Consider the following 27,202-nt stretch of genomic DNA (forward strand, 5'->3'; position numbering starts at 1 on the left):
AAACACACACACAGACACACACACACACACATTATACAGAGAAGATCAGATACACACACAAGACAAAAAGTCTTTCCTCCTTTTTACCAAATATAATTACTTCAGTTTTTTCTTTGTTCAGCTGAAGACAATTTTGAGACATCCAGATGTTGATTTGTTCTATACACTTACACATAGATTCAAGGTGACCATAGTCGTTTGGCAACAGAGCTAAGTAAATTTGTGTCATCTGCATAGCTATGATATGAAATCAAAGTATTATGGATGATTTGTCCAAGTGGAAGCATATAGAGGTTGAATAATAGTGGCCCCAAGATCGACCCCTGGGGAACGCCACAGGTCAAGGACGTTGGTGTTGAGGTACAGTTTCCGATGGCAACAAAGAAGCTCCTTTCTTGTAGATATGATTTTAGCCAGTTGATAACTATCCCTGTAAATCCAACCCTGTGTTCTAGTCTGTGTAGTAAAATATTGTGATCAACAGTGTCAAATGCTGCACTAAGGTCCAGTAGCACTAGGACTCATGTTTTACCTGAATCTGTGTTTAGGCGTATGTCATTGAAAACTTTAATGAGAGCTGTTTAAGTGCTGTGATTTGCTCAAAAACCAGACTGAAAGTAATCAAAATACCCATTTGATGTTAAGAAGGTGGTTTGTTGATTAAAGACCACTTTTTCAATAGTTTTGCCAATAAAAGGTAGATTGGATATGGGCCTGTAAGGAAAAGTGCCTGACAGCAGTGATACATTTACAATTTGAAGGACATCTGCCGCTATAAGGTGAAAAACAGTTTTGGAGAAATTTGTTCTTTGCATGAGGTTGGAAACACAGGAAACACACACTCACAAACACACACACACACACACACAATACCTGTATTGATGCCTTCTGGCACATCAGCTTGATTTAAAGAGACAGTCTCCGTAGTTTCTAGTTCACCTGCAAGCACACACACACACACACACACACACATTATACAGAGAAGATTAGATACACACACACACACATTATACAAGGCATATCAACAGAGCATACATACACATTATACAGGACTTACACCGTAAACATAACACTCATACACTATATGAGGTTGTAAACACAGGAAACACACGCGCACACACACACTATACCTGTATTGTTGTCTTCTGGCACTTCAGCTCGATTTAAAGAGACAGTCTCTGTAGTTTCTAGTTCACCTACACACACACACACACACACAGATCATTCAGAAGTCAGAGAGTGTGACTGCGTAAGCTGCAATGCCCCTACATTGGAGGCTTCATACTGCTTTTCTTACCCTTTCTCAGTGCGCTGCCTGGGGGCTGCAGCTCTTGCGTTGTACCAGTAGAGGGCTCCCTTTCCGTGTCAGGCCTCTTAACTACAAGGAAATAAGATCTTATTGGTCATTATTCATCAAAATTCATGGGGGGCGCTGTGGCGCAACAGGCTACAGCGCCCATACCATGTACGGGTCCAAGTGCCCACGGGGACCCAGGTTCGAGTCCAGCCTGCGGTCATTTCCCAACCCCACCCCATCTCTCTCTCCCACTCCTTCCTGTCTATTTTCACTGTCCTATCCGAATAAAGGCAAAAAGGGCAAAAAATATATAGTTTTTTTAGCAGTCTACATGGCCAAACCAGGATCTTCTCCAGGTCCACACTAACTCCATTGTATTTGTTAAGAGTTAACAGCACGCTGCTAAAGAGTTAAGTACAGCACGCTGCTAAAGAGTTAAGTACAGCACGCTGCTAAAGAGTTAAGTACAGCACTCTGCTAAAGAGTTAAGTACTGCACAGCACGCTGCATAAAGAGTTAAGTACAGCACGCTGCTAAAGAGTTAAGTACAGCACGCTGCTAAAGAGTTAAGTACAGCACTCTGCTAAAGAGTTAAGTACTGTACAGCACGCTGCATAAAGAGTTAAGTACAGCACGCTGCTAAAGAGTTAAGGACTGTACAGCACGCTGCTAAAGAGTTAAGTACAGCACTCTGCTAAAGAGTTAAGTACTATACAGCACGCTGCATAAAGAGTTAAGTACAGCACGCTGCTAAAGAGTTAAGCACTGTACAGCACGCTGCATAAAGAGTTAAGTACAGAACGCTGCATAAAGAGTTAAGTACAGCACGCTGCTAAAGAGTTAAGTACAGCACGCTGCCTAAAGAGTTAAGTACAGCACGCTGTTAAAGAGTTAAGTACAGCACGCTGCATAAAGAGTTAAGTACAGCACGCTGCTAAAGAGTTAAGTACACCACGCCTATCTAAAGAGTTAAGTACAGCACGCTGCATAAAGAGTTAAGTACTGCACGCCTATCTAAAGAGTTAAGTACAGCACGCTGCCTAAAGAGTTAAGTACAGCACGCTGCATAAAGAGTTAAGTACTCTACAGCACGCTGCATAAAGAGTTAAGTACAGCACGCTGCCTAAAGAGTTAAGTACTGTACAGCACGCCTGCTAAAGTGTTAAGTACAGCACGCCTGCTAAAGAGTTAAGTACAGCACGCTGCATAAAGAGTTAAGTACAACACGCCTATCTAAAGAGTTAAGTACAGCACGCCTATCTAAAGAGTTAAGTACATCACGCCTGGATAAAGAGTTAAGTACTGTACAGCACGGCTGCCTAAAGAGTTAAGTACTGTACAGCACGGCTGCCTAAAGAGTTAAGTACAGCACGCTGCTAAAGAGTTAAGCACTGTACAGCACGGCTGCCTAAAGAGTTAAGTATAGCACGCTGCTAAAGAGTTAAGTACAGCACGCTGCTAAAGAGTTAAGTACTGTACAGCACGCTGCTAAAGAGTTAAGTACAGCACGGCTGCTAAAGAGTTAAGTACAGCACGCTGCATAAAGAGTTAAGTACTGTACAGCACGCTGCCTAAAGAGTTAAGTACAGCACGGTGCATAAAGGTGAACTGCTTAGTGAAACATAAAGGCTGTGCAGAGCTCATAACGTGGACACTAATGAAAGCTATTCAATAGGAATGCAGTGACCTCTGTGAAGTGACCTCTGTGAAGTGACCTCAGTGAAGTGCAGCTACATTTTAGAGGCCTCAGTATTCCTCCACCTCCACAATATCAGAGAATAAATGAAAAACAACGTAGGAGTGTGTGCGTGCGTGTATGTGTGCGTGCATGTGTGCGTGCGTGTGTGTGCGCGTGTGCATGTACCATAGCCACACACACTCACTCTGCTGGCTGGTTGCTGACATGCGCTTGCGAGCCTCCTCTCTCCTCTGCTGCAGTCGAGTCGTATCCCCCATCATCACCTGCAGAAAGTAAAAACACATTTACACACACACACACACACACACACACACAGAATCACCTGAAGCAGACAACCCAATTACACACTCTCACTAAACAAAAATAAACACACATACACACAAAAGCGGTATCTTCAAAAAGGTTTTTCAAAAATGAAATGAAAAAAAAACATTTTGGTCTGTTTATAATGTTTATATTATATAATTTTAGGAAGGTGACAATTTGGTCGTTTAGCTGACGCCTTTCTCCAAAGCAACTTACAACTACCAAGATACAATAAGAGTACAATAAAGTTGCAGTTCACAGTGGCGTAACGAGCCAACACCGGGCCCATATGCAGGATTATCAAGGCGGGCCCCCTTTCTACAGCGCGTGATAACGCAATGTCCACGAGTAGGCTACCATGAATAGGACAGGATAGGATCCTTGAGACACAGCATATAAGAGATGAGATGACTGACAAAATCAGGAGTACGTGCACCACAAAAACAAAAATACTGGTGAAGGCGCACAACACATGAAAAAACACTGCTGATTAGGCTACTATGAAATTGCATTAATGAGTCATTATGTTATGCTAAATCGTTCATTTAGCCACAAACATAGCACTAGTGCATAATGGAACTGCCCGTCTGCCCTCTTTGACTGAGCTGCCCCCCTTACAAAAAAAAAATATATATATATATAACGCAATTTTGATATTCTTAGAAAGCGAAAGTAGGCTATGTGTGAGCGCAGATAGGTGCGTCCAATGTATCAGCTGGAATAGTGATGTGAGTCGCCGAGCAGAGGTGATGGATGTCACGGTGAGCTACATGAAACTTTGAGAATTCAAATTCAAATTATGTTAGGAAAAAACGGTGAGTATCCTAGTGTAGCAAGAAGCATATTTTTTCAATGTCATTAACGTGAACAATATTAGACAGCTAACCGTATGTTGCATTTTTGCACGCGAAAATGTAGAACGAGTCTATTTGATGGAGAATACGCGAACTTTAAACCATTAAGATGGGCAATAGGTGAATAGGCAGACATCATTAGTCTATTAACCTAAAGGCTAATGAATAACCTTAGACAAGGTGCATTGCTCCTAAACTCAAACAAGTTTATTTATTACCTGGTTTGGTCCAACAAAGATAATCTTAACATGGACTATGCTGGGCTGTGTTAAGATCTGAACAATGTCCGTTTTACAGTGAAAGGCCCGGTCGCGAGTGACGATTATAAGCCTAATTGTAAAGCAAAAGATTCACTGAAAGAAAATGCCATGTCATTTTGATGCCATGCCATCAAAATTTAGCTAAAATGTGGAGAATACAATGCAATCAAGCATTTTGGGCAATGTGGAGTCACAAGCTGGCAGCAGATTAAATGCCCACGAGAGACAAAAAGATGCGTTTTAAAAAGACGTGCACAGACCGGTTTTAATACGTGCAGACCAAAGCTGCAGCAAGCAGGTGATATTTAGCAATTTGCGATAGGGGGCCCGGCCGTCAATCATGTATTTCCAGTGTGATGCGGGCCCCTGATTGGTCCGGGCCCGTAAGCAACCGCGTACCCTGCTTACTGATAGTTACGCCCCTGGCAGTTCAACTACAATATGGTAGAATGTTACATAGCCACTGCCACACACACCCACACACCCGCACACACACAGACACGCGCACACACACACACACGCAAACACACGGGGGTTAGGATGCAAGCTGTGCACACACACACGGGGGTTATGATGCGAGCTGTGCTTACCCGGACCCTGACCTGCTCCGGTGGCCAGAGGCCGCCCCAGATGATCTGCAGGTAGCCGAAGAGCACGACCACACTGAGGAACAGGAAGTTGCTGCTCACGCCCACCACTGCCGAGCCCAGAGGGAAGTTATACAGCACGTACCTACCGCGGGACACAGGCCGTCAGGGTGTGTGTGTGTGTGTGTGTGTGTGCGTGTGTTGCTGGTTACCTGATGCCAGTGAAGTAGGCATGGATCCTGAGCTGGGCAGAGTACACCTAGTGTGTGTGTGTGTGTGTGTGTGTGTGTGTGTGTGTGTGTGTGTGCATATGTGTGCATGTGTGTGTGTGTGTGTGCGTGTGTGTGTGTGTGTGTGTGTTGCTGTTTACCTGATGCCAGTGAAGTAGGCATGGATCCTGAGCTGGGCAGAGTACACCTGCACCTGGCGTGACTGGATCTCAATCACTGCACCCACCGCAGGCTGGTACTATATCACACACACACACACACACACACACACACACACACACACACACACACACACACACACACACACACACACACACACACACACACACACACACACACACACACACACACACACCCACACAGCAGACACACATACACGCACAGCAGAGGTTTTACACATGCACATCACTTTACAACAGGCTGGTAATGCAACACACACACACACACACACACCCACACACACATACGCTACCCTAAGTGACCCCTAAGTGACCCCTAAGTGACCCCTACTGTAGGCCAGTATGTGTAGCTCCAGCATGATGGTGTTTAATGTGTACCGATGTCCCAGCCATATGCTGTTCCTCACTAAAAGTCACTCCGAAGTACCCCCACAGTTGCCCCCTCCCTGCAGGGCTACAGAACTCACTGCCCCCCCAGTTGCCCCCTCCCTGCAGGGCAACAGAACTCACTGCCCCCACAGTTAGTGCATTAATACAGAGACATTTGTAGTGCATTAGTATAGAGACATTTGTAGTGCATTAGTATAGAGACATTTGTAGTGCATTAGTATAGAGACATTTGTAGTGAATGAATATAGAGATGTTTGTAGTGCATTAATATAGAGAATTAATATTAATATAGAGAATTAATATTGCTTCAGAGAGTTTTCTCATTCAGCAGAGTTTAAAAGGGTCAGAAATGATCAGCGCGAGTCGACTCAACTACTTCATGACTGAAAATAGAGAGTCATGAGATCAGCAGCTTGTGGTCATCTCCTGAGGCCATGAGTGTGTGTGTGTGTGTGTGTGTGTGTGTGTGTGTGTATTTCAGATCATGTGTGAAATGAGCTGAGTACATTCACAATCTGTACCACAGCAGGAGACACAAGTGCGTACACACACACGTACACACACACACACACACACACACACACACACACCGAGTTGTCTTTGTAGTCTGTGAAGAGCTCGAGCTCCAGGAGCTGTTTCTGCTCGGAGACGCCAGTCAGCAGCAGTGGGGAGAAGACCAGCGTGCTCAGCGTCTTGAGGAGACTGGAGCGGAAGTGCAGCATGGCCTGACGGGAAACAGGAAGTCACAGCAAGACACACACACACACACACAACATCACACACACATTACTCACAGCACAGCAAGGCAATATGACACAGATGTCATCAATCAGGATAGAGTAACCTGGTTTCTGTGATTCAGGTTATTAGTAAGTTATTATGCCTTCTGCAGTAAACTATGTATCTTCAAGAACATTCTACTAAACCACTTACCAGTAGCATTTTTAAAATATGTTAGAGCAGCAATTCAAACCGAATACCTAACTGAGGACTAACTGAGGACTGAGGACTAACTGAGGAATCCTTTACACTGAGCACCTAGAGAATGAGGGGGTATGGGTTGAAAAAAATAGATGCGTGAAATGACTAATGAATCAGAGGGAGGGGGGGGGGGGGACTAATGAATCAGAGGGAGGGGGGGGGACGACGACTAATGAATCAGAGGGAGGGGGGGGGGGACTAATGAATCAGAGGGGGGGGGGGGGCAGCTGACATGTGAGAGCACGGGGGCATCAGCAGTGACCGAGTCAGCGGTGGCACTAAAGAAAGCCTTGTATCTAATAAAGCGTGTTCTCTGTTGGGGATGTGTCTGTGAAAGCCTTGTGTCTGTGAAAGCCTTGTGTTTAATAAAGCATGTTCTCTGTTTCGGGATGTGTCTGTGAAAGCCTTGTATTTAATAAAGCATGTTCTCTGTTGAAGATGTGTCTGTGAAAGCCTTGTATCTAATAAAGCATGTTCTCTGTTGAAGATGTGTCTGTGAAAGCCTTGTATCTAATAAAGCATGTTCTCTGTTGAAGATGTGTCTGTGAAAGCCTTGTTCTGTAAAGCATGTTCTCTCTCTCTCAACTGTGGTTGTGTGGATTATCTCTCTCAGAATCACAAGACTGGGGGGTGAGAGAGAGAGAGAGAGAGAGAGAGAAATAAGGAGGGAAGAGAGAGATATATATATATATATATATATATAGAGAGAGAGAGAATTAAGAGGAGGACAAGAAAGACAAAAGAAACAAAGAGAAAAGAAAGATAGAAAGACAGAAAGGTTGAGGCAAAAAAGAATGAATGGAAGTGTGTGTTTATGTGTGTGTGTTTATGTGTGTGTGTTTGTTTGTCTGTAAGAAGAGAGAGAGAGAGAGAGAGAGAGAGCGAGAGAGAGAGAGAGAGAGAGAGAGATCATGATCACTCACTGAGCGAGCGACAGATGCAGTGGTGTGTCCATCTCGGCTGTAGCAGGACATCTTGACCATAAACATCCCCAGCTGCTCATTCACTGGAGACTCCGGCAGCTCCAGCTCCAGAGACACTCTATACGGCTGACCAGGAGCCATCACCTGGACACCGAGAGGGGGGGGAGGGAGGGAGAGAGGGAGGGAAGGAAAAGGTGAGAAAGAGAGGGTGGAAGACAGAATTAAAAACACAGACACAGGCACAGAAATAGATTAAGAATAATCAGGACAGCAGACATAACACATCGATTAAAGTCATTCTCAGAGGAGATGAGATTGCCTAAATGAAAGAGAGTGATAGAGTGAGAGAGAGAGGGATAGAGTGACACAGTAAAGAAGGGTGGTAGGATGGGCCATATAGACTCAAAACTATGTCAAGATATTTCAACAGAGCAAACGAAACAAACCCTGTGAGACACACAGTTCATTATCACTCGCCTGCCTTGGCATTAAACTGCTACCACACTGAGCTGTGATCTCAGCTTTCCACACACACACAGGCTGTTGGTCCTGCCACACACACACACACACACACACACGCTGTTGGTCCTGCCACACAAGGGTGGCGCTCTGCCCTAAATCTGCCAAACAGGTCCGTCTCCACTGGCACTTACCCACCCATACGATATGGTACCCACTGCATTCCATTAACTGGCATTCCTCGCTACAATCCGACACACCCCACAATAAAACTAACATGCCACTCCACAATCCGACACACCCACAATAAAACTAACATGCCACTCCACAATCTGGCATGCCTCGCAATAAACTAACATGCCACTCCACAATCTGGCATGCCTCGCAATAAACGAACATGCCACTCCACAATCTGGCATGCCTCGTAAAAGTAAAGTTTTATTCCCACATGTTCTTCAAATATGTGTTACGGAGGATTAGTAGCTTGCAGAATGTCTGAAATGAGTTGAAATAATTAAATAGCCTATTTTGAGTTCATAGAAAGGCCTACAGATGCAACCCAATTCAGAAGTGGGCATATAGATTACAGTAATAAGGATAATTGAATGTTTAAGTAGCCCCCATTGACTGATTTAGTGTATGCCTAATCCTGTGAACATTTCAGATGCAACACCATTGCCAAACGCACATGGCAGCAGGTGAAAATGAAACACAAAAACATTATTCAGAATAGTAGGTTTATATAGTTATAGCTTGCATTAATATTTCTTAATTATGAAAACATGTAGGCCTAGCTTATAGTCTTCACTTGGCCTCTGTTTTACAGCTAACAAGAAAAAGGTGTCTTTGAACACTACTGTGGGAGGAAAGGCACCAGAGTGTTTTACAGTAGCAGAAGATTTGGCCATCGCAAATAATAGTGGAAGGCCGATTATGGAGGGGGTTGAGGGAGGCATTTGGTCGGATTCTGGTGCTGTGGAAATGTGTAGCCTTTATGTGCAGGGTACAGTAATATGACATTCAATTCGACAAGTTTGTTAAAATTATGATTTTAATTTATTAGGCCTACTGTAGGCTATGTCCGATTTATTTTAGGCTATTCTTGCTCAGATGTTCAGCATACTGTAGGCCTATGTCCGATTTATTTTCGGACATACAGTATTCTTGCATCACCGATGGAATACATGAATGTCCACGTACGGGCATTGCTATGAGACGTCTTCCTAGATCATCTGACAAAGATAACGAATTCCCTCGACTGACAATATATATTTTCATAGAGAATATCGTCCGTGTAGGCTATATATATTTTCTGGCGGTCTCTAAAACCCCTCGCCCTGCAAAGAGAGTCCCTCACGATTTGCGCTCCAATGTCGTATAGATCATCCAGGTACGCCGACATGTCTCGGGAGAAATTGTTAGTGGAGGGGTGGTACTTATAAAGGGTGTGGTTAACGGAAATCTCGGGTTAACCAAGAACATAACCTGGTCGGAGCTAGGGATGTAAATATTAATCGATTCGTATCGATGCATCGATTATGCAGCAGGCGATTCAATGCATCGATTCGTGCGCAAGAGTATCGATTAATGTGTTTATTTTGCCGCCTGTTTGTTTGCCTATCTATTTTCAGCATCAGCTCCGACCTTTCTTTTTCTGTCTATGGCTCCGATGTAAGCGCACTACCTACTCCTAAGCTGCGGGTGGGTTTTTTTTTTTATATGCAAAGACATGAGGCTGTATAACGAAGGCTTTAGATACCTGCTCCTACATTCCGAACTTTTGTTGATTTATTTGAAACTTCATAGATATCATGTAAAAATATTGAGTATTGAATCGTATCGAATCGTATCGTGGGGAATTCTGAAGTATCGAAAATAATCGAATCATTGGCTTAAGAAATCGATATTGTATCGAATCGTCATGAAGACTCCGATTTACACACCTAGTCGGAGCAGGTTTGAAATGCAGCATAAATTGCCATGGCAGCATACCTCGGTTAACACCTATCCACCTTTCGTAGTACGGGTTAATCGGGAAGTTACGCCACACGTGATCAAGTTACTCTCGAAGTTACCCAGATAAGCCAGTAACCCCGCTTCGTAGTACAGGCCCCTGGTCTCTACCCTATGATGTGTGGGCTAGCTCACCTGGTCTCTACCCTATGATGTGTGGGCTAGCTCACCTGGTCTCTACCCTATGATGTGTGGGTTAGCTCACCTGGTCTCTGCCCTATGATGTGTGGGCTAGCTCACCTGGTCTCTATGATGTGTGGGCTAGTTCACCTGGTCTCTACCCTATGATGTGTGGGCTAGCTCACCTGGTCTCTACCCTATGATGTGTGGGCTAGCTCACCTGGTCTCTATGATGTGTGGGCTAGTTCACCTGGTCTCTACCCCATGTGTGGGCTAGCTCACCTGGTCTCTGCCCTATGATGTGTGGGCTAGCTCACCTGGTCTCTACCATTCTTCAGCAGAGAGATGTTGGCCATGGGGAAGGAGCAGAGGCCAGCCTCGGAGGAGTCACAGTCAGTACTGGGGGAGGACATGAGAAACAACACACATGAGAACCAGCAGAGAACCAGGAAAGAACCAGGAGAGAACCAGCAGAGAAACAGGAAAGAACCACAAGAGAACTAGAAGAGAACCAGGAAAGAACCACCAGAGAACCAGAAGAAAACCAGGAAAGTCATCTGAAATGACTTTCATTGTGACTCAATTAGAAGAGCATTGTGTATAAAAGTATCTGCTAACGTGTGTATGGAATGGAACTGACACCACAGGAGGATAGAGGAGGTCTCATGAGATCTGGCATTATCTGACATTTAACAGCCCAGAGCCCTTCAGAGGTAGCCTAGAAATCTAGATGCGAGGGCTAGTCTAGCAACTCTCCGTTGGCTTGTGAGCTGGAAAAATGTAACTTCTATCAGGCCAATCAAATCGTGTATAGAGACGTTAGGCGGGCTTAACATAATGATTGATGGCAGAGTTGCAACGCAACGGTTTGGCTTGAATTCCCTGCTACTTGAAAACAAAGAAGATGGATGTTGCTGTTGGCGAACAGTGTCACACGAGTTAAACTTTTTTTAAGTGGGCAAAAGTTTGAACTAGCCAACTAGCTGGTGGGAAAACGCATGGGACTCATAGAAGGAATTTAAAAGACAACCGATTATCCCGCCCCTCGGACTGAGCACTGCCAACGGTGAGTGCCCAGACCCTACATTTTAATGTGGGTCTGGCTCGTCAGGCTACTTCAGAGAGAGAGTGCCATCTGACCAGAGATATTATTACAAATCTGCAACTCTACTTACAAAACAAACAGAAGGTTACCTATACCGTCTACAAAACACCTAACATGTATCATGACGGCTTAAACAGTTCAAAGGTTAAAAAATACAGAGTAAGATGGATAATTACAAAAAAGAATGACCATCATTTATTATCTCTGAAGGATTCCTCGAGTGTGTGAGTGTGTGTGTGGTGCAACAACAGATCTCTTCTTCAGTGGTCAAGTGGCCCTTAATGGACATGCTCCCACATACAGCACTTAATGGACATACTCCCACATACAGTTAAGAACAAAATGATTCATACCCCTGGCAAATATTGATTTATGTTGGTTTTCTCTTGACCAATATGTTTGTTCTGACTGAAAATGGCACTGCCACATGGCTAAATGTTGTAAGACAATGTGGTAGAAACATGGACTTAAAAAAGTCTTTTTAAAACTTTTTATGAAAAAATTATGAGAAAAAAAAAAGTTTATGAAAAACCAACCCTAACTGTTTTTAAATCCAGGCTTCAGACCTCAGAAATATACCAACCCTTACTGCTTTTAAATCCAGGCTTAAGACCTCAGATATATACCAACCCTCACTGCTTTTAAATCCAGGCTTGAGACCTCAGAAATATACCAACGCTTACTGCTTTTAAATCCAGGCTTAAGACCTCAGAAATATACCAACCCTTACTGCTTTTAAATCCAGGCTTAAGACACACCTTTTCCGTCTGGCATCAGGTAACTGCTGATCCTGAAGTTGGGTTTTGCCTTATTGCCATGTCTGTATCTGTAAATAGGCCGACTGCATGTTTGTCTGTGTGTTGGTATGTTTCTGTTACTTACTTACTGTTGCTTACTTACTAATGTTTTGTGTGTGCGTGCATGCGTGCGTGCTTACCTGTAGTAGAGGTGCACAGGTGTGGCGTGCGTGTGTGCGTGCCTGCGTGGGTGCGTGCGTGCCTGCGTGTAAGTATAAGTATATATACTCTTTTGATCCCGTGAGGGAAATTTGGTCTCTGCATTTAACCCAATCCGTGAATTAGTGAAACACACTCAGCACACAGTGAACACACAGTGAGGTGAAGCACACACTAATCCCGGCGCAGTGAGCTGCCTGCTACAACAGCGGCGCTCGGGGAGCAGTGAGGGGTTAGGTGCCTTGCTCAAGGGCACTTCAGCCGTGGCCCACTGGTCGGGGCTCGAACCGGCAACCCGGTTACAAGTCCAGAGTGCTAACCAGTAGGCCGTGTGCGTGTGTGCGTGTCCTTACCTGTAGTAGAGGTGCACAGGTGTGGCGTGCGTGTGTGCGTGTCCTTACCTGTAGTAGAGGTGCACAGGTGTGGCGTGCGTGCGTGCGTGCGTGCGTGCTTACCTGTAGTAGAGGTGCACAGGTGTGGCGTGCGTGCGTGCGTGCGTGCGTGCGTGCGTGCGTGCGTGCCTGTAGTAGAGGTGCACAGGTGTGGCGTGCGTGTGTGCGTGTCCTTACCTGTAGTAGAGGTGCACAGGTGTGGCGTGCGTGCGTGCTTACCTGTAGTAGAGGTGCACAGGTGTGGCGTAGCTGACCGAGGGCATGTAGGAGTAGTAGAAGCTGCCGTAGAGGAAGATGGACACCCAGAGGAGAAGGAGCAGGACAAGCAGCACTACGGCCACCTGCAGCAGTGTGCGTCTGGCCCTCAGTAGCGTCACCGCGGTAACGTCCTGCAGCCATAGCAACACGGGCCCCATCACGGCTCCCATGTCCTCCCGGCTGCGGCCGCGTCCTGGCTGCTGAACCTCGCGAGCGCCCTCGTAGCTACGCTGCAGCTCCTCGCGTTTCACAGCAAACACCGGAGGCTTCTTCTCCGTCTGCATGTGCAACCGCCCCCTCACCTGTCCCGGGGGGCGGTCATGCACCTGTGTGGGGGGGGCGTGCTGGTCTGGAGGCTGCAGACGTCTACGTTGGTCAGTTGGTCAAAGCCTGGAATCCTGCAGTCACTTGTCTCATGCTACTGGCCTGCCTGTCAAAGGAAGCAGTTCAAGACAGGTTTCCTGTGTGGCGGTGTTTCGAGGGGCCTCGCTGACTAGAGAAAGTTGCTGTTTGGACAAAAGAGACCCAATGCTAACAGAAATGCCTCCCTCGAATGTTTTACTGGCTTGCATGCCGAACAGCTTTTAAACTAGCTGGAAAGAACTTGACATGTTAATTTGTGAGGTCATCTATTTAGTCATCTTATCTATTTCAAAGAGCCGTGACAGCATTCAACAAAATACCTCTTTGATTATTGAAGCGCGTCTATAAGGCCAGCATTACACACGCACATAATCAATGATGTGTTCGCTCTTTTCAGAGAAAACCCTAAATACAACAGTGACACTTTAGAAATGTCGCTTTAGTGATGGTTTGGGCCCAAACCGTGACAGCAGCACCCAAACCATCACTGGGGTGCTGCTGTCACGGGATAGCAAACATTTGACAGGAAGGAGATAATCAGCATGTTACAGCCACCGAGGAGAACTCAGCCTGGCTGAATGAGTTTTCTGTTTGTAATATGTCTGTACACAACCTGATCAACCAAGAAGTATCTACACAAGTATGTTTTAAAAGAGGCATGATGAAAATCCCATGACAACAAATAAGTGCAACATCTTTGTAAAGAACAAGTGTAGACTAACGATATGTATGTTTTTTTAATTCTCAAAGGATAAATTAAACTGGTGTTGATCATCTTGGCTAACTAGGTGAGTACCTAGAAACAACTTATTTAACAAGCTAAAGTATGTATCGTAAAGTAACATTAGGTAGACTAGGGACTCAAGTTGCTAGGTATGCTTTGCTAGCTGCTTAGCTAATGATAACTGACTTAGATAAACTATTTCAATGAAAGATACAAGACAAGAGGGTATTTCTTTAAACTCACCATCTCATTTATCTCCATTGGAAATCTTAAAAACGCGCTATTAAACCTGCTGACAAGCACAAATACAACGAGGATCCTGCAAAGTACTGTATGTTCCAATATACTGTTACCAAAACGCTAGCGACGGTATTTACTACGGCAGCCGAGAAGGACCCATAAGCATAGACAGTAAAAGGCACTCCACCCCACGCCGGCGAGTCTGAAAACAACGCGTGTGCTGATTGCCCGGGACTGAGCCCGATCCTCAGTGTCCAGGGTTACATGACATATCACTGAGGAGCATGCTTTCAGAGTAGATTAGCTGGCAATGAAAACATGTCTTTAGACATCAGTTTGTAATTATATTGAGTTCAAGTGTGGTGAATTCCAAAATTTAATTGTAAAGCAAGCCTTCATTTTGTTAACATGCAATGAGTGTGATTTTATTGACAGGACTGTTTCTTTTTGAAAGGAAGACCCCACTTCAAGATTAGGTTTCTCATGAAGAAACGTCAACCAGTTTCTTTATTCCTCTTTTTCTATCACTGACTCTCCTCTCATCAGTAGCTACCCTGACCTTGCTCCTATCCTCCGCACTTCACATCAGTCTGGTAGGCTATCATCTGTCCACATCAGCCTCTCTGGAACCTGAGTGAGTGTGAGTGTGTGTGTGGTGATGGAGATTGAGGGAGATGGGGGGACGTGATATGCGAGGCAGGGTGGGGGGTGTGTGGGTGGAGGAGTGTGTTTGTGTGTGTGTGTGTGTGTGGGGGGGGGGGGGTTACCATCTGAGGCTAATGATGTCGCGACTGAAGAGGGGGTTTATAAGATCTCCGCCAAGGTGGGAGAGACCATTACAGCAAAATGGTGCCATGGTGCTTGAAAGACAAAGAGGCTGAGACTGCAGCAGTTCCCATGGTAACAGGATAGGGGAGGGTGGGGGGGAGGGGGAATTGATGGATATGTCTAATGCAAGGCTGAAACCACAGCCAATATATAGCACTCACGGCCAGAGCTTTTAAGTGCATCAATATGCACACACGGCAACAGCCATTTTCACTTCAGGATCATTCCCCTGCTCTCATCTTATTGATTTTCTCTCATGGGGTCCACACCACCCTCAAATCCCCCCTCTTACCCCTCAATATGGTACAGTCCAGCCCACTCAGAGAAATCAATTCCAGTGGCACCACCTCCCTCCCCCTGGCACGTTCCACTGGATGCAGGGGGGGAGTTGCCTGTACACCCAGAGACTGGTGCTCACTGTAGCAGAATTGCGGTGCACTGGACTGAGCAGAGGGAGAGTGAGGGAGCATCCACATCGTCTATGAGGGTGGGGTCCGGCCGGGCTGAAATCACAAACACAGAGACAGAGAGAAGAGGAGCGAGGCGCCCAGAGAAGAGACGAGACGAGAAGAGAAGAGAAGAGAAGAGAAGAGGAGGGAGAGTAACGCCAGAAGAGGAAGACAGCAAGGGTAAGAGCCGAGAGGGGAGGAAGAAGGGAAGAGGAGAAGAAAAGGAGAGGGAGGCCAGAGGGAATCATCACACCTCCGTGGTCCGTCTGTCTCTTCCTCCCATTCTCTCTCTCTTCCTCATTCCGCCATTCTCTCTCTCTCTCTCTTTTTCAAATCAGAGTTTTTTCTTGCTTGTGTATTTTGGCTATGTTGTGGGTAACAATGTGGATATATGTACATAGATATACACAGCTGTAGCTTTCACACACATACACACAGATACAGGAACACACACACACACACACACGCACACACAGTCATACACACAAGCAGACTGGTCTGAAGCTGGATGCTATGAGGGTTGTAAATGTTTTCTTGCTAGGAATGGTGCGCCGTCACGCTGTGTGTAGTGTATCAGATGAGAATGCACCCAGCGCTGCCGCCTCTATGCTGTGTCTGTACCACCAGAGGGACTGACGCGTTTAACGAGTCGCTCCATTGACATATAGAAAAATTACATTGCTTTACGCATACTGGTTAAAGGCACTTGTTCTGAATAATGATATGATGTTAATAAATGAAAATAAATGGACAAGAAAAATAATTCTAAACACCTAAGACATCTTGTATACGTTATACTGTCACTGTGATTCTAAACACCTAAGACATCTTGTATCATACTGTCACTGTGTTGGATGTATTGCTTTGCGTTTAGGCTATCTATCCTTGCCTATAACAGATACAAACAGGTCATCATAAGAGTGTTTTGGGGGTCTTAGCTTCCCTGTCTGGTGTGTGATGCCAGGCGGTGGTGACCTCCAATCTTTAAGATCAGGTTTAGGGTTTCTAGGGCAGGCTGCGCTCAACAGGAAGCACTAATGACTCCAGTGGAGAAAAGTCCCTGGAGAGAAACAGAGAAACAGTCTGTGGTGTGAGTGTGTGTGTGAGTGTGTGTGTGAGTGTGTGTGGTGTATGTGTGTGTTTGTGTGTGGTGTATGTGTGTGTGTGGTGTATGTGTGTGTGTGGTGTATGTGTGTGAGTGTGTGTGGTGTATGTGTGTGTGTGGTGTATGTGTGTGTCTGAGAGAGAAAGAAAAAGAGAGAGAGAGAAAGAGAGAGAGGGACAGGATGATTATGGGAGGTGTCTGTAGGAGTCTGATCTGATCAAGAAACCATAGTGTTCCAGTGGTATATATATTTGATATACTGTATCACCATAGTGGTCCAGTTGTATAGTTATATATTTGATATACTGTATCACCATAGTGGTCCAGTGGTATAGTTATATATTTGATATATCACCATAGTGGTCCAGTGGTATAGTTATATATTTGATATATTACCATAGTGTTCCAGTGGTATTTGATATATCACCATAGTGTTCCAGTGGTATAGTTATATATTTGATATACTGTATCACCATAGTGTTCCAGTGGTATAGTTATATATTTGATATATTACCATAGTGGTCCAGTGGTATAGTTATATATTTGATATATCACCATAGTGGTCCAGTGGTATAGTTATATATTTGATATATTACCATGGTGTTCCAGTGGTATTTGATATATCACCATAGTGTTCCAGTGGTATAGTTATATATTTGATATATCACCATAGTGGTCCAGTGGTATAGTTATATATTTGATATATCACCATAGTGGTCCAGTGGTATAGTTATATATTTGATATATCACCATAGTGGTCCAGTGGTATACTGTATGTACACACCGCCGCCGACTTGAGCTTCTAAAGATTCAGGAAGTCATTCATTTTCAATGGAAGCCGGCTTCTCTCAGCTGCCAGAAGCGGCAAATCCGTCGGCGTCGCGTTTTGGGCGTCTTGAGCGACTTGAGCGTCAAGCAGAAAGTTGAAAGTCAGTCAACTTTATGGTAATGAGCTATGACGCGGTTCAGCGACCAACGACCAGCAACCAATCGAATAGAATAAAGTATTAAGATAGAACATGATCCAACGTAAAATGCGGTCACGTCAGAGCGGCCAAAGCGTCCAAAGCTTCCCTGGACTTTTTTGACAAGTGTCCTGGGCGACCAGAGCTTCTTTGGAAGCTCAAGTCGGTGGCGGTGTGTACGTACAGATAGTTATATATTTGATATATCACCATAGTGTTCCAGTGGTATTTGATATATATATACTGTAACACCATAGTGTTCCAGTGGTATATTTATATATTTGTTATATCACCATAGTGTTCCAATGGTATAGTTATATATTTGATATATCACCATAGTGTTGCAGTGGTATAGTTATATATTTGATATATCACCAAAGTGTTCCAGTGTTATAGTTATATATTTGATATATTTGCTCATTTGTGAGTGATACTTTGTTGATGAAGAATATGATATGATTCCATAGACTTTATTCAATGCCTTGTATCGCATGGTTGTCAAGCATCAATGACCAAACAGAAATCAAAATTTAAAGTTAAATTTGCAATGTGTATTCAAACTATAATAATATTTTCTTTCTTTTACGATTTAATTGACACTCTGACGTGTTTTCCTTTTTGAGTAAGAAATCAATGTAAACAAGTAGCTGCATTATGCATACACTTATTTAATTTCCTGTGTTTGTGTGTGTTTGTATATATATGTGTGTGTGTGTGTGTGTGTGTGTACTGTACATGTGTGTGTGTTTTGGTGACAGGATGAAAGGAGACACCCCAGTGAACAGCACCATGAGTGTGGGACAGGCCCGAAAGCTGGTGGAACAGCTGAAAATTGAAGCCAGTTTCTGCCGCATCAAGGTGAGAGACAGATGCACTGGTCCTGTCTTACCCTCTCCCATGGTTGCCACGGCACCGGCAGTGTCCTGCCATCTGAGAAGGCTGACACTGTGTCCAGGTGTGGGCAGTCTGTATAAGTATAAGTATATACACTCTTTTGATCCTGTGAGGGAAATTTGGTCTCTGAATTTATCCCAATCCGTGAATTAGTGAAACACACTCAGCACACAGTGAACACACAGTGAGGTGAAGCACACACTAATCCCACTAAACACACACAGCACACAGTGTACACACAGTGAGGTGAAGCACACACTAATCCCGGCGCAGTGAACACACAGTGAGGTGAAGCACACACTAATCCCGGCGCAGTGGAACAGCGGCACTCGGGGAGCAGTGAGGGGTTAGGTGCTTGCTCAAGGGCACTTCAGCCGTAGCTTACTGGTCGGGGTTCGAACCAGCAACCCTCCGGTTACAAGTCCGAAGCGCTAACCAGTAGGCTACAGCTGCCTCTGGTGGGGGCATACCGCTTACAGCAGAGGGACTGGGGGCAATGGGGGCATGCAGGCTAGCAGCAGGGGCACTGGGGGCATGCAGGCTAGCAGCAGGGGGACTGGGGGCATGCAGGCTAGCAGCAGGGGGAGCTGGGGGCATGCAGGCTAGCAGTACTCCTGGTACTGGCTGGAGATGCCAGCACTCCGGGCACTCCTGCTATGCTAACCACACCTGCTATGCTAACAGCAGACTAATAATGGGGCACTCCTGCTATGCTAACAGCAGACTAATAATGGGGCACTCCTGCTATGCTAACAGCAGACTAATAATGGGGCACTCCTGCTATGCTAACCACTCCTGTTAGGCTAACAGCAGACTAATAATGTCAAAGATTGTTAACGCGGAGCAAGATACTTAATCAGGAGCCACTTCCGGGAACCCGGATCGCACGAGGGGGGGGGGGGGGTAAAAATCCCCCTTTATGCAGAGCAGAGGCAGCGACTGCACCATGGAAGTCTATGGGCATAGCTCAGAATTTTACCACATATGCTAAGGTCTTAGTTCTATAGAGTTAGGAATGTGAATTTCGGGCACGTTTTCATGATCCTCAAACCCTTGTGAACATTTCAGGTACATTTTTAGCATTTTTGAGCATTCCAGTCTGGAGAAAATCGACTTTATATCAGGTGTGCGCCGGTTATTTATGCCGCTGCTGTTGGCGGTTTGCAACGTACGCTCATCAATACGTCATCGACACGCCTCTTTATGCAGACAGGATTTGATCCCCATTTCGCGCCCATAGACATGAAATACGACGAAGTATCTTGCTCTGCCTTAACAATCTTTGATAATGTGGCACTCCTGCTATGCTAACAGCAGACTAATAATGGGGCACTCCTGCTATGCTAACCACTCCTGTTAGGCTAACAGCAGATTAATAATGGGCCACTGTGATCCAGCACTCCTGCTAGGCTAACTTAATGGGGAACTGTGATCCAGGGTGTGGATACACAGGGAGAGATGTTTGGCTAAATATCTCCAACTGCAATACTTCAAATTCTCCACCTGTTCGGTTCTGTGTAGCTCTCCAAAAAGGTTGAAGGAAAATGGTCTTAAATCTGATAAAAACAGTCACTTGGTAAACCTGTTAAAATCAAATCAAACTCACAGCCTACAAACTGAGAAGATAAAGGAGTTGGAAGGAGCCTTAAAACACAGACAAAGCTTGTTCAGATGTTTTGAGTGGAGATCAGCTATGTGAACTGAATACATGCTACTACTAATATGTCCAGCTTTAGTAGCTCTTGGCCATGTTCATTTTGTCAAAGCGGCTCTTAAAAAGGTTGGGCACTCCTGCTATGCTAACAGCAGACTAATAATGGGGCACTGTGATCCAGGTTGGTGATACGCAGGGAGATATTTAACACCTTCAATACTTCAAATCCTGATGTGAATGAGGCTTTAGGTTGCATGATGTATTATGGGTAATGACTCTCTACACAGTCATTTGGTATCAGGCTTTGGGCATGGGGACCAATCCCTCTATATAGTCATTTGGTATCAGGCTTTGGGTATGAGGGCCAGTCCCTTATAGCACCCATAGTCCAGTGCAAAAGTTCTTAAGCACCCAGAGCACTTGCCTCAGACCATCGTTTTATTGTTAGTATTAATGTGTCATGAAATATCATATGAGCAGGTGCAGTTTTTCAACTTCAGCACGGCTCTGCACCTCCTTATACCGTATACCTCCTCAGACGGCATCTAGATTTGATACTACTCCATGTAAACATTCTATTGACCTCTGACCCCGGCAGGTTTCCAAAGCAGCGGCGGACCTGATGGCGTACTGTGATGCGCACGTGTGTGAGGATCCGCTGATCACCCCGGTGCCCACCTCAGAGAACCCCTTCAGGGAAAAGAAGTTCTTCTGTGCCCTGCTGTGACCAGGACCAGGGCAGCCATGGCACAGCGGAGAAGAGGAGAAGAGGAGAGGAGGGGGATACTATGCCTACTCTAGATTGCAGATTTCTATACATGCATTTCGGACACACACACACACACACACACACACACATGCAGATACACAAGTCACTGAACCAATTGACATGTGGTGAGACAAAATTCTTACCATAAGCTAAGTTTTTTTGAAGTGCAAACTTATTTATTAAAAGATGTCTGTAACAACAACAAAAAGTGAACAAAAATAGATCGAAAAACTAAAGTATATGATTATATGATGGGAAAACCACAGTACATGCAGTACACTCAAACTCACACACACACATAGACAGACACAGAAACAGCAGCAAGCACACTTCATTTTTTGGATAATCAAATGAAACTAGGTGGTGGGGTAGCCGTGGAAACCGAAATGACGTGAAACTTTTAATACTAATTCTGTGCTGGTCGATGCCATTTATCTTTTTTTCTGTGCATCAATATGCTTTCTCAGCTATTCAGTGCATTTCTGTTTGCCTTCTGTTATTTTGGTTTGGTGTGGAAGAGTGGTGTGTAGCTAGATGTTGTTTGGGTGTCGGTGCAAGGCCGTGGAAAACAGGGCTGCACGTGTGTACAAGAGCGTTAGGCGTCAGACGGCACCGGCATCTCAGATTGCAGATCTGGGGTCGCTATGGCCCAGGTCTGGCCCTTGTCCGCTCCATAGTTTGACTGCGTGTCTGGGATGTGTGTTTGCATGCAAACCCTGCTCCTAACATTCCACTGAATACGCCAAATCTGTGTCCCTGACCGGATGGTAGCAGGGACGGAGTCACGTGTGGGCCTGTCCTGGCACACACACGCATCGGTACAGGTGCTGGACAGTCATACAACAGCAAAACAAGGAGATGGGTATTCACATACTGTTTACACACTCGTTTATGAGACGCAGTATTTCATTGTCAAATTGTGACTGATAAATTTATATTGAATAGTTTGTGGATAAACATATTTGTTCTTTTTAGCTGCAGGGTGGGTAAACGGTCAATAGGTTGAGAGTGGCTTTCTGATGTTGTATACTTAAATATCCAACTCTGGGAGCAACACCATCAGTTCTCTGGGAGTTTCTTCTCCATGTAAGGAACTCTTCATATTAGCCACATGCCATTTGTGTTGCCCCTCTCCTTCTGTAAAGATGATATTTATGTTCCTGAATACTGCAACAGTTTCATCATATCAGCTAATATTTTCAGGGACATCTCGGTTCAAAGACATGTCAAACAGTCATCTTTTTAAGGACCCAATTTCAAATTTTGTCTGTAAGGAACATGGGAAAATGTACTATGCCCAAATAAAACCCCTCACCACAAACGCAAAGTGTGCAGATGTTCTTTTCAAATACAGCACGCCTTCTCATACCCAGTCACTGCTAAACTAGGCAACAGGACACTTTTCTCTAGTGACAGGAAGTCACTGCTAAACTAGGCAACAGGACACTTTTCTCTAGTGACAGGAAGTCACTGCTAAACTAGGCAACAGGACACTTTTCTCATGGACAGGAAGTCACTGCTAAACTAGGCAACAGGACACTTTTCTCTAGTGACAGGAAGTCACTGCTAAACTAGGCAACAGGACACTTTTCTCTAGTGACAGGAATTCACAGCACTGAGTTCGGGATTCTCTAGGCCTACACCGTATTGTTGGAAAAACACATTAGAAAGGGGAAGTGCACAAACACACAAGCGTGTATAAGCACTGGTATTGACAAATTAGTTTGAATGTTCCAAATGTTTCAGTTTACCAACACGAAGGAAGGCCTATACCTAGAGGTTATACTAGCAAGCAAGATTAGTGATATGTGGAGCACGAAAGCGGAAGGGTGTTCAAATTTGACAGAGGCCAATGTTCCTGGCACTTTTCTTTCTGATCGTTAAAGACGGTCCTAGTTCTAGACTAAAGGACATCTCCTAGAGACTCAGAAAGAGTTGGCTATACACAAACTGACATTAAATGCATGGCACAAAAAAGCAATAGTAGTTTGTTTTCTGTAATTCTACATTTCCTGATGCATCTAAGGTAAAGGACAAATTATTAGACCTGAAAGCCTAGAGTCTCAAAAAAGCAAGGCCTTCAATAATAGAAGAGAATAGCCAGTAACTATCTTTACACTTTATTGTTCTTTCAAACATGTATTGATTCTTTAAAAAAAATGCACAAACCTTACAGACAAATATTACATGCTGAAATCATCGATGTTTAACAATTGTGAAATGGAAAGGAGAAAGCATGTGACAATGGAAAACATTCTGTGCATCATGTCAGCGTTCACATTTTGGCCAATGGTGACAGGCAGTAGCTTTAATTTGCGTGTGCTCAACATATCTAGCAGCAAGACGACCTTCTACTGCTGTGCCACTGCCACGCTCAGCTTTGCGTCGTATTTGGATAGGAAACAGACCCAAGGGCCAGCCAGTCATGTTTGGAACAGGAGAGAGAAACAATGTTGTTCTACACCCAATGAGACTGCATATATTTAAAAACATATCCTTCAAAATCACTTAAAAACTGGATCAACATTAGGTAGCTTGCATGATGTATGCCAACAGTATGTGTAATACGCATTTTCACTGGAGATTAAATAACAGTCAAATAAGGCATCCTTTAACCGAGCAGTGAAGACAATCAGTAGACCACAGACGCTGCTCACGTGAACGCGCCCAACTTTTGTTAAGAGTCATGGTAGCTGAACTCAAACCCAAAACTGAAACCCAAAGAACTAAAGAAAATATTTAGAACCCCCGTCCATGACATGTCATCAGTTATACGCAGAAGCTCAGCAGACAATCTGGAGCTAGACTAGACATTACGGCAGATCGGCATTGCAGATGCCCAGTTGTGGTAAACTAGCTGAGCTTACTTGTTGCTCTAGGGGGCTGTGGTTCAAAGCTATCACTACCAAACCAGCATCACTCACAAGTTGTTAGCACGGGAGGCCTGTGCACTTTAGAGGTAAAACATGTGAATTATATTTATATATGTATAAAAAAAAAGAAAAAGAGAAAACAGCGGAGCTGGTCGTCTACAGGAAGGAGTCGCACCACTCTCGAAGGCAGCCGTAGCAGTCACCTTGCTGTTTGGAATTGGCACCACATGTGTCTTTCAACCAATCACGGAAGAGCTCTTCATCCTTCTTCAAGACCAGGAACTGGCCAAGTACTACGTATGCCTGCAGAAAGGGGAAAAGCAGGAGACATGAAGGAGTGGGAATAAAAACATGCAAAAATACACAAACAAAAACAAACACTGTTGTGATATGATCCCTCCACTAGCTAAGCCTCCACTCACGTTACTAAGGCAACAAAGTCAAACACAGTAGAACATGGAATCTATGCAACTTCTGGTGGAGAGGCCTACAGGGAGTGTTGATGCAGAAGCAGAGCTCAAGCTGGTCTGACTATAGAGCTGGTAAGTCCCGCCCTTTCCGCTATCCCCGCTGGACCTCTAGGTTGAATAATCGTTAATGCAAGTGAATGTGAGAAAATAATTATTTTCTGGTCCCGTCTGAATTGTGCCATGAATGTGAACATATGTTGTCTGTGAATTTTTAATATAATTTTTTGTGTAAAGAATGCTACAATTGAGCGGGTAGAAGTTTGATGCGGTTAAACTTTGTGTGAGAGCACTTTGTGGACTACAACTTTCCGCTAGACGACAACTAACTAGTTTCCCATAACAACCATCAGTTGGTCGAGATGTAGAGGGTTATGAAGATCGACTTTGAACACAGTGAACCATACAACTTTACAATCACACTGTATCATAGCGTTAAAGTGTTGAGTGAAGCTAGACATGTTTCGAATATTTTTGTTACCATGTGTGTTTATTCCTGCCGTTACAAAAACTAGCATCTCAGTTAATGTTAGCGATTAGAGCTAGCTCACGTCACAGGCGACATGTAGTCTTTCTCGTTATGTCTTTTCCACAACTGATAGCCGAAGAATCTTATAATATACTGTCAAACTCGTAACATGAAAGATTATATTAAAAATTCACAGACAACATATGTTCACATTCATGGCACAATTCAAACGGGACCAGAAAATAATTATTTTCTCACATTCACTTGCATTGACGATTTTGGTCCACTGGGGGTTTAGCGGATGGGCGGGACTTACCAGTTCTATACTGTACACTAGAGATGGGAGATATTGCTTAAATGATAATTGACCATGAAGGCAGATGGCACATGCCACCAATACATCAGCAGTGGTATGGGGCCTTGCCAAGAGCAGCTTTATAATTCACCCCATTCTGTCCCCATTGACTGCACCAATGCATAGTATTATATTTAGTATATCATATTATATATAATCACACAAGCAAATATAACAGAGTCTGAAGCTTTGAAACGAGAGAGTGCAGATCAGTACATCAGGCAAACATTACACATAGAAATACACCATTTGAGTGTAGACCACATCAAATATTACATACACAGATAGACCATTTGAGTGTAGACTACATCAAATATTACATACACAGATAGACCATTTGAGTGTAGACTACATCAAATATTACATACACAGATAGACCATTTGAGTGTAGACTACATCAAATATTACATACACAGATAGACCATTTGAGTGTAGACTACATCAAATATTACATACACAGATAGACCATTTGAGTGTAGACTACATCAAATATTACACAGATAGACCATTTGAGTGTAGATTACATCAAATATTACATATATAGACCATTTGAGTGTAGACCACATAAAGGAGTGGAGTATACACAGTGGTGGGATGTTCACTCTGTACTCTTGAGTAAGATGCAGCAGTACACTAAAGATGTGTTATTAAGATAGCATTATACCTTTGTGCCTAAATGATTTGACAAAGCGATTCACTTCAGGATAAGATCTACTTGCAGGCAGTCTGAGGCTCACCTTATCAAAACCTTTCTCCTCCAGACGCTTGCCGAGAACCTCTCCGATGCCTGCTAGAGCATTCACCGACTTCTCGCCCATGGGCTCAGCCACAAACTCTTTATGCTTTTGGGATGTTGACGACATCTTGGTTCAGGTGACTTCCGTCAAGCGCCTCTGTGTAAAACAAACACAAATGCATCCTATTGCTGCAGCCTGGAGTCAACTGAATAGTCTATAGACAAGGCCTCTGTGTAAAACAAACACAAATGCAATCCTGTAACTGCAGCCTGGAGTCAACAAAATAGTCTTTAGACAAGGGTGTCATGCATGTAGCACTGCAAGGAAATGAAACTGAGAGTTTTATACCTTAATGGAGCTTTACTGTGTGGATAGGTTTCATTTTGAGTTTTTGAACGTAGTCTACATAGTTAGTAGGGGTTAGTTTTAATCTGTGACTAAGTGCAAATTTAAAGATGGCTGATTGTTATTGTTAACAGAGTTAGCTAACTAAGTTAAATCAGTGGGGATCTGCCAAAAGTAAACCTGTATTAAGAGTTCACAATAATATAAACTTTCCAAACGGAAAATGCAGCGATGCTAAATGTGCGTACAAAACTGGCAACGTTAAGCTTAGACTGGGACGCGAACCAATACCATCAGGTTGAAGTATGCTAACCACGACCATTAAGTTCCAAGGGGTAACGTTAATGTTAAGCTAGCTGATACGATTGAAACTGCGCGCCAAATCGCTCGGACACACTGAACTGACTGTTCAATCACAAGCTGATACCACATTTATATAATTAGTACATTTGCAAACAGCGGCCTCCACTTGCAGAGGGACTGGCGTTATATTACACTAGCTAAAAAGATACATTTAGTTATAGGAGTGTAACAACGCTTAGTTAGCCATACAGCTAGCTAACAAAAAGAACAGCTGCAGCCATGGAGTTGGAGGCATTTCCAGATAGCTAGATAACCGGTGGCTGCAGCTAACGTTAACTAGCTACAAATGATCTCATTCAAATTACACACTTATAAGAATTCTTACAACACAGACAGAAGACAAACAAGTTGCCATATAACTGATCAACACAACTACTAACTTTACTATGGCTGAAATAAAAAATAAAAGCATTGGCCTTTCTACCTTTTTGATAGTGTGAAGTCAGCAGTCTCTCCACTCAGCGTTGTCTACAAAGTAAAGGCGCTCTCAAATTCCAACATAACTTCCTGATCCGTTAGTGACATCACTTCCGCTTACACTGCCCTCTGAGGCTGGGCCCTCTGGTGAAACTTAAAACATGCAAAACAGGTCA

General features: G+C 44.1%; 3 protein-coding genes across 5 annotated transcripts in view; 1 reads left to right on the forward strand and 2 right to left on the reverse strand.

Annotated features, from left to right (window-relative positions):
* LOC143099291 (seipin-like) overlaps nt 1-14,793 on the reverse strand; it is a 16,011-nt gene extending 1,218 nt beyond the window's left edge. For 2 of the 3 annotated variants that reach the window (XM_076262385.1, XM_076262383.1), the window contains exons 1-11: nt 14,340-14,793; nt 12,971-13,439; nt 10,616-10,697; nt 7,707-7,850; nt 6,393-6,527; nt 5,374-5,471; nt 5,007-5,148; nt 3,181-3,259; nt 1,298-1,378; nt 1,131-1,196; nt 874-939 (exon numbers count right to left, since the gene is read on the reverse strand). In XM_076262385.1, coding sequence (XP_076118500.1) covers nt 874-939; nt 1,131-1,196; nt 1,298-1,378; nt 3,181-3,259; nt 5,007-5,148; nt 5,374-5,471; nt 6,393-6,527; nt 7,707-7,850; nt 10,616-10,697; nt 12,971-13,293 — 1,216 coding nt within the window. In that variant the 5' untranslated portion in view covers nt 13,294-13,439; nt 14,340-14,793. Of the gene's footprint in view, nt 1-873; nt 940-1,130; nt 1,197-1,297; nt 1,379-3,180; nt 3,260-5,006; nt 5,149-5,373; nt 5,472-6,392; nt 6,528-7,706; nt 7,851-10,615; nt 10,698-12,970; nt 14,107-14,339 lie in introns of those variants that run through there. The other variant, XM_076262384.1, reaches the window with a different exon arrangement.
* Nucleotides 14,794-15,313: 520 nt separating this feature from the next.
* Nucleotides 15,314-22,354, forward strand: LOC143099292 (guanine nucleotide-binding protein G(I)/G(S)/G(O) subunit gamma-3). The gene is made up of 3 exons (XM_076262386.1): nt 15,314-15,793; nt 18,442-18,541; nt 20,830-22,354. Exons 2-3 carry the CDS (start codon nt 18,443-18,445, stop codon nt 20,956-20,958), a joined length of 228 nt encoding a protein of 75 aa, XP_076118501.1. The 5' UTR covers nt 15,314-15,793; nt 18,442; the 3' UTR covers nt 20,959-22,354.
* Nucleotides 22,355-23,107: 753 nt separating this feature from the next.
* On the reverse strand, nt 23,108-27,136 carry LOC143099293 (barrier-to-autointegration factor). The gene is made up of 3 exons (XM_076262387.1): nt 27,034-27,136; nt 25,902-26,057; nt 23,108-24,176 (listed from the first exon to the last, which is right to left on the reverse strand). The coding sequence occupies exons 2-3, from the start codon at nt 26,025-26,027 to the stop codon at nt 24,030-24,032; spliced, it is 273 nt and encodes a 90-aa protein (XP_076118502.1). The 5' UTR covers nt 26,028-26,057; nt 27,034-27,136; the 3' UTR covers nt 23,108-24,029.
* Nucleotides 27,137-27,202: the final 66 nt, after the last annotated feature.

This window comes from Alosa pseudoharengus, unplaced genomic scaffold (genome assembly GCF_046254945.1).
Source record: "Alosa pseudoharengus isolate Yale_2024_CS ecotype anadromous, Long Island Sound unplaced genomic scaffold, YU_APseudo_1.1 YU_APseudo_1.1_scf_27, whole genome shotgun sequence".
NCBI classification, from domain to species: Eukaryota; Metazoa; Chordata; class Actinopteri; order Clupeiformes; family Clupeidae; genus Alosa; species Alosa pseudoharengus.

What these genes read in the sequence shown, in the direction of transcription:
- LOC143099292 (XM_076262386.1), top strand. Translation starts at nt 18,443, where the DNA reads ATGAAAGGAGACACCCCAGTGAACAGCACCATGAGTGTGGGACAGGCC. An exon ending in CCAGTTTCTGCCGCATCAAG is followed by an intron (nt 18,542 to 20,829) that starts GTGAGAGACAGA and finishes TGACCCCGGCAG; the next exon opens with GTTTCCAAAGCAGCGGCGGA.
- LOC143099293 (XM_076262387.1), bottom strand. Translation starts at nt 26,027, where the DNA reads ATGTCGTCAACATCCCAAAAGCATAAAGAGTTTGTGGCTGAGCCCATG. An exon ending in AGGAGAAAGGTTTTGATAAG is followed by an intron (nt 24,177 to 25,901) that starts GTGAGCCTCAGA and finishes CCCTTTCTGCAG; the next exon opens with GCATACGTAGTACTTGGCCA.